This window comes from Salarias fasciatus, chromosome 22 (genome assembly GCF_902148845.1).
Source record: "Salarias fasciatus chromosome 22, fSalaFa1.1, whole genome shotgun sequence".
In the NCBI taxonomy this organism is placed as follows: domain Eukaryota; kingdom Metazoa; phylum Chordata; class Actinopteri; order Blenniiformes; family Blenniidae; genus Salarias; species Salarias fasciatus.
Genome location: NC_043765.1, coordinates 20,754,389 through 20,761,478, shown reverse-complemented (window position 1 = coordinate 20,761,478; position 7,090 = coordinate 20,754,389). Strand labels below are relative to the sequence as shown.

Sequence of the window (7,090 nt, the reverse complement as noted above, 5' to 3'; positions counted from 1 at the left end):
ACCACTAAAAGAATCTCCACAGATTCAACGTAGCAGTATTTAGGTAATTACACAGGATTTCTTCCGCCTCTTCATATCAATATCGTATCATATCACACACACAACGACACGTGAATCAGTACATGTTCATTATCACTCTGAGATGGACATGGGGAGGCTTTGGTGGCCAAAGGTCAGAGGTCACTGCTATCTCTGGCAAATTCACAAATTGTCAGGCAAATGTCAACTTGTAGTCCAAAAACTGACAACCAGCCCGATTGAGGGAGCATTTCTTGGAATTCTGACCAACATCACTCTGACCTTCATGTTTTATGCTTGGTCACAGTTTGTTGTAAACTCACTGCTGGTTTATTTCTATGAATGTGAAACATGTACTCAACATCTTTATTTACATTTCTCGACAGTCTGACATAAACACACACACACACACACACAGATGAGTTGCCGGAGAATTGTAAGTCATTGTGCATATCTGTAAACTGGAATACTGAATCAAATGTTTGAGGAAAAACCATCTGTTTCTCCTGATCAGGAAGGCCCATCAGCACTTGTCTATATTTATCTACATCCTGGTTTTTACAGACACGAGAGTGAAGGAGGGAGATGGACAAGGGCGAGCAGCTCAGGGACTCTTAGATGACCCACCAGCCTGAGTGGGAGCACTGGCTGAGTCAAGACCCTTCAGGACCCCTGGTGTAAAAACGCCGCCTCCTCCTCCTCCTCCTCCTCTGGGCTCTGGCGGAGCTGTTAAGCTGGCAACCGGGTACCAAACAGCCCCGTGTCACATGAGAGGCCGGGCCGGAGTCACAGTGGCCCGGGATACTATTCTTAGCAGCAGGAATGTACACAGTGGCCTCATGGCGATCTCCGCAGTGCCTAACTGGAAAGCCTTGTCGTTTCTCGGTGTCATGCTCCTTTCTTGACTGACTGACCGTTTTCCCTCTGGATAATGATTTAACTCTCTTCCTTGTGTTTGATCTTCTTTTTTGTTTTGACCAGACTGTCAAGAGAAGCTGGACTTTGTTTATTGTCTGAGGGCGGAGGTAAGAATTTAGAAGGTTTGGGAATACAGTGACTGCTAGGTTTATTTAAAAGCAGTTTGACACATTTATTGTGAGGTTTCAGTTAAGTTATAGCTTGTTCTGAGAGACAATAGCTTCTAATGAAGTCAGACACCAGTGATACACTCTGTTTTGATACACTTATATAGATTTACCTGCTTTGAAATTTTGAAAAACCTTCCTAAATTAGTTAAAGTGGAAGTTTTCTCATCAAAAAGACTTAATTCAAATTGTTAAGTTAAGCATCGCTGTTGATGGGGAACTGTGTTTTTCTGTATTCCGGTTCTTTTTTGTTTACTAATATTTCACCTAAAACTCATTTTTACACTCTAAACATCCAAAAGGCATCCTCACCCTTTGTCCTGCACACAATGCAGATATGCTGCAGGGTCTGTTTTAGCTCAGCAGACTTGCTTTTTAATGTAATATTGATTTTAATTTCCAAACAATTTGTAGAAAAACTCTTTGGCTGACACAAAGTACTTGTTTCGGACTTGGAGGTCAGCATTCTGCGATGTGCCCTGAAGAAGAATCGAGTTTCTCCCGGCAGTACGTGTTTTAAAGTCTGCCAGTTGTGAAATGTCACTCACAATCACCGGCATTTAATACCATACAATGATTATTATCGGGCTAAATATAACAGGCAGGCTGTTCCCTGTAAGTGGGAGTAAATCAGTAGCTGACACGGGGATGAGCAGAAGACTCAAAGTTGCTAATAGCCCAATGAAATTTACGGACTTTAAAGAACTATAAACCCTTCATGCATGGTCGGTCAGCCTGAGCAACAGGAAGAATCTGATCGAGGAAAAATGTGACGTGAGGAAAATAGCTGGTGAGAAGCGCGGAGCGATGGAGAGACAAACACAGATGGTTTGTTGACACAGATCAGTTAATGATAGCAGTGACGGGCGGCTCGATAATAGAGATGTGGCCTAATGGCACACGGCTGCGTCCAGATAATTTCACATGTGGTTCAAAATAGAAATGCGTGAGTCAGTAATTCAAATTAAAGACAGCTGCTCGACAGGAGCCTTAACAGTTTGACATTGGATCCGATGATTGAAAACATTTGATATAAACTTAAACGGATGTTTATGTCACAGAAAGACTGTTTTTCAGACACGGATCGTGAATTTGACGAGTCAGTGTGAATATGTGTCACTGTAAAAGCATAAGGATGAAAAGAATTCAACAAAGTCACTTCATTCAAAGGATCCCTCAGATATTCAGACATTTTATTTTGTTGTTGTTTTCTCACATTCAGTTGCCGTTGTTTAAAGCCGATATGAAGCTTCAGCTTGGAGTTTTGACTGAAATATCTGAAGTGGTGCAAGGTTTTCATTATTTTACTTTGACAGCTTCCAACGCTTCAAACCAATAAAGCTGAATTCCTGAGGGAGTCACCACTGGATTTAAAAGCTTCCGAAGAGGTAGAGTGATCCTGTAAACTAGATAAAAGAAGTGTATTTCAGCTTGATTTTACAAACTCTGTGTTCACAGATAACTCTGCTGAGGCTGCAGCGTTTCTCTGAGTCTGAGGAAAAGACAGTATAAATCTGTTATTGATACTGAAAAGACGCACAAGCTCACTTCAGACAGTGCAAAAGATAGTTATGTTATGTCAAAGTACTGAAATATGAAAGTTTATCTGCAGATCACAATGTATTTCATTAATTTCACCATAAAAAACTAGTTCATAAAATAAACTGTACGTTTCTTCAAAAATCTTAATCTGTCACATCGGGATGTTTTCTCATTTTACAGAATGGCCAGTAAACCACGAGAAGTTTTCTCCTTCAAAGACTGTGAGCTTCCATCCCTCCTGCTCGCTCAGCTCAACGTCCTGCGTCAGGAGCGCATCCTGACGGACGTCCTGCTCTGCACCGAGGAGCTGGAGGTCCCCTGCCACCGGAGCGTCCTGGTGTCCAGCAGTCCCTACTTCCGCGCCATGTTCTGCAGCAACTTCCTGGAGAGCAGCCAGGCCCGGGTCAACCTGAAGGGGATTTCCTCAGACGTGCTCGTGGGCATCGTGGACTACGTCTACACGGGCTGCGTCGCCATCAACATGGAGAACGTGCTTCCGCTCATGCAGGCGGCGTCCATGCTGCACTACGGCAGGCTCTTTGAGGCCTGTTCCGCCTTCCTCCAGGAGCAGCTGAGCCCGGAGAACTGCCTGAGCATGATCCGGCTGTCCGAGATCCTTCACTGCGAGAGCTTGAGGGAGAAAGCCCGGGAGATGGCGGTGAGGTGCTTCTCGGACGTGGCTGCGACGGAAGACTTCTGCGAGCTCTCTCTTCCGGAGCTCATGTGCTACCTGGAGGACGACCGGCTGTGCGCGGAGGAGGAGCAGGTGTTCGAGACCCTCCTGGCGTGGATCCACCACGACCCCTTCTCGCGGCGCGGCGCCATCCACGACCTCTTCAAGAAGGTCCGCCTGCGCTACATCCACCCGACTTACCTCTTCCAGTTCATCGCCAACGACCCGCTGGTGCAGTCCTCCACCCTCTGCACCGAAATCATCGACTCGGTCCGCCGCCTCATGCTCACCGTCAGCACCAAGTGCAGCCGGGAGCTGAGGCCGCTCTGGACCACGCCCAGGCGCTACACCTGCAGGGAGACGCTGGTGGTCGTCGGAGGACGCAAAAACAACGAGCAGACCTCGAGGGAGGCTTTGCTGTACGACGAGAGGACTCACCGCTGGCAGTGGCTCGCCAAGCTCCCGCTGCGCCTCTACAAAGCGGCGTACGTCTGCATTCACAGCATCCTGTATGTGCTGGGCGGACTCAGCCTCTGCACGTCTGCCAGCGACAACACGGTCAGCGCCACGGTGTACACGCTCTCCCTCAAAACCAACCAGTGGAGGACGGCCGAGCCCATGCTGGCGCCGCGGTACGCCCACCAGAGCGTGTCCTACCTGCACTTCATCTTTGTGCTGGGAGGCATCGGCACGGACAAGCGGATCTCACAGTCGGTGGAGAGGTACAACAGCATGTTCAATCAGTGGGAGGCCATGGCGCCCATGCCCACCGCAGCGCTTCATCCGGCCGTCGCGGCCAGCGACCAGAGGATCTACGTTTTTGGGGGAGAAGACGCCATGCAGAACCCCGTCAGGCTGATTCAGGTAGAAAAGCCGTCAGACAGAGAATGAGAGGGGGGAGGACTTAAAGCAACACTTGGTTTTGGCATTGGTTTAGAAAAACAAAAAAGGATAAACAGTTGATGTTTGTGTTGTGGGACAGGTCTATCACATCTCTCGAAACCTGTGGTCCAGGCTGGAGACCAGAACAGTGAAAAACGTTTGTGCCCCGGCTGCTGTCATCGAGGATAAAATCTACATCATAGGAGGTGAGAGCATGATACAGAAAACAGTCATCTTTCCATCCATCCATCCTCCATCCATCCATCCATCCATCCTCCATCCATCCATCCTTCCATCCATCCATCCATCCATCCATCCATCCATCCATCCAACCACCCATCCATCCATCCATCCATCCATCCTTCCATCCATCCATTTATTTTCATGTTTTTTAATGTTTGTTTGTTCTTTTCTCACACATTTGACATCCATCAAATATAAATAAATATAAAATATATAACTCAATTTAAACCAGCGACCCGCGAACCTGAGAAGGACAAGCGGTATAGGAAATGGATGGATGGATGATTGGATAAACCAACCAAACCAGATACAACAGCATTATATCCAGTTGAAGATTTTTTTCTCCAAGGTATCTATTTGTTATATTGAGACATGATCATTATAAAAAGCAAAAGGATTTTTTTAACTCTAGTTTCAACAACATTTCTTCATTAAATCAGTTTTTTTTTTCTACATAGGTTTTTAAGCAGTGGACACAGCAGTTTATATCAAATGTTAGGGTGAAATTGCATGCTTGGTGTTCTAGTGATTATTTCCAAGATCAGCATGCGTGGTTATCTCACAATAATAGTTAATTTGGACTTTTCCCAGAGCTGCAATCCAACCTCATCCAGCTCTCTGATGATGGCGGTTTAACATGTTACAGAATTCTTGAGCTGATTGAAGAAATGTGGATTAACCATCCAGGTTTAAGGTGGATTAAAGTCTCTCTCTCAATCTCAGGGTACACCAGACGCATGATTGCCTACGACACGAAGGCCAACAAATTTGTGAAGTGCGAGAACCTGAAGGAGCGGAGGATGCACCACAGCGCCACGGTCGTCAACAACAAGCTGTACGTCACTGGCGGACGCGTCCTCAACGGCCACGACGTGATCGAGGACTCGGACTGCTTCGAGTGCTACGACCCAAAAACGGACGTCTGGACCTCCAGAGGCTCTTTGCCCTACAAGCTGTTTGACCACGGCTCCCTGCCTCTGGTCTGCGTGTCCAACAGACCCAACCCGCCATGACCCGCCGACCGGCCGGCGTCTCATCTTTGCAGTGATTTATTGGCTTGTGATTACACCAATAGGAAATCATTTCAGACAAGAGTGTGACACAGCTCCGTCTCGGCGGCGCGTTGGAGCAGGCGGACGTTCGCCTGAATCGAAGACGTGTCATTTCTGCGGCGCTCGGGGTCGAACCAGCGACGACTTGGAGGCGGTGGCGCTCGCACAACAAGCAGCTGGTCACGCACACATGCAGAAAGCTCCTTCTGCAGATGGCTGCGCTCGCTGGGCCTGACTCGGAGAGTTAATGCTTTTATCCCTGATACACTCACACAGGTTTGCTGCAGTTACTGTTTCTGTAAACAATCAAACACATGGGGAATTTTATGAATATGGCCGCAAGTTAACCCCCTGAGCTCTGCCTGGGTTGGAAAACTGTGAATGACACATGGCTGATGATTTGCACTTTACAGATAATAAAGAATACATTCCTACTAGAAGCACATGTGTTGATGAGAACAGTTATGGCAGAACACGAGAAAGCAAAATTAAATGACCAGTAAGTGGAATTTACTGATGAAAAACAAATTGTATTTATATAAATTATTCTGGGGTTTTTTTGTAGTTTTTTTGTTTTTTGTTTTTTTACCCAGTGTACTGCTTAAAAAATAAGCATTTGAGGCTGTTTGTATGTGTGTGTTTGCCCTGTGATGGAGCTAATCTTACAGGCTGGTTTTTAAAAGTAGTTGCTGCTTCTTACGTTTGCTCTGTTGCTGCAAAGAAGAACGGTGTGACACAAATTAAATTACTTAAATCCACATTGCTCTACTTCTGGTACTTTTTCATGGCTGTTAATTATTCCTGTGAATCTCAGCAAAGTCCTTTTTTTATACCTTGCAACCAAAAAAAAAAAGGTTTGGATCAATAAAATGTCCTGTAGCAAAGATATGATAAAGGATTCAGTGGTGAGTTATGTGTTGATTTGAGTTTTTATTGAACTGTTGCTGGATAAATAAGACATCTCGGTGGCCGGATGCTGTATGTTGACATAAAGACATGTGACAATGCTCCGCTTGAACACAAGTGCCCAGAGGTGCTGCAGCGACCTTCCCTCTGCAACCACGAACCTCTGAATGGAGATTTTCTGCATTTTCAAGGTTCTTCTTGTCAGATGGCAAATCTGCAAGCTTCAAGTATCAGAAACAAATCAGCAGAGAGGAACCGTCTTCACAGCTGTGGCCAGTTCTGTTGGCGTACATCCATCTATGTCCTGCAGCCCTTTTGTCCTTCACAAAGCAAATGTTCACTGCTGTGCTTCAGCCCCTGGCTCTGGAAACCATCGCCATGGTAACCTCCTTAGAACCTCCTGGATAGTTTGTGGTATGCATCCTTGTTGAGAGCCAAGATCCAAATTGACTGTATGATACATAAACAACTTCAACGCTCTCTTTTTATGTGCATATTTTTAATGTTTTGATATGGAAAGTGTTCTTATTCTGCTTATTTTGCATATTTAGAATTTTATTTTGTAGTTTATTGCTTCACATCTAATCTGTTGATTTTTTTTTTTTATTTGCTGGTATTCAGTCTAACTCATTGTGAAATGAACTCTGCATGTATTGATAGGGATTCTTTTTTTTTTTTGTCACACATTA

The 7,090-nt window shown here is 45.5% G+C and overlaps 1 protein-coding gene across 2 annotated transcripts; it reads left to right on the top strand.

The window, feature by feature from the left end:
- The first annotated feature begins 750 nt into the window (after positions 1–750).
- Positions 751–5,976, top strand: klhl38a (kelch-like family member 38a). 2 transcript variants are annotated; one of them, XM_030120801.1, is made up of 4 exons: positions 751–1,043; positions 2,826–4,182; positions 4,301–4,406; positions 5,167–5,976. In XM_030120801.1, exons 2-4 carry the CDS (start codon positions 2,827–2,829, stop codon positions 5,454–5,456), a joined length of 1,752 nt encoding a protein of 583 aa, XP_029976661.1. In that variant the 5' UTR covers positions 751–1,043; position 2,826; the 3' UTR covers positions 5,457–5,976. The 2 variants fall into 2 exon arrangements, with proteins under 2 accessions (XP_029976661.1, XP_029976662.1); XM_030120802.1 differs by lacking the exon at positions 751–1,043 and adding an exon at positions 2,418–2,491.
- The last annotated feature ends 1,114 nt before the right edge of the window (positions 5,977–7,090 follow it).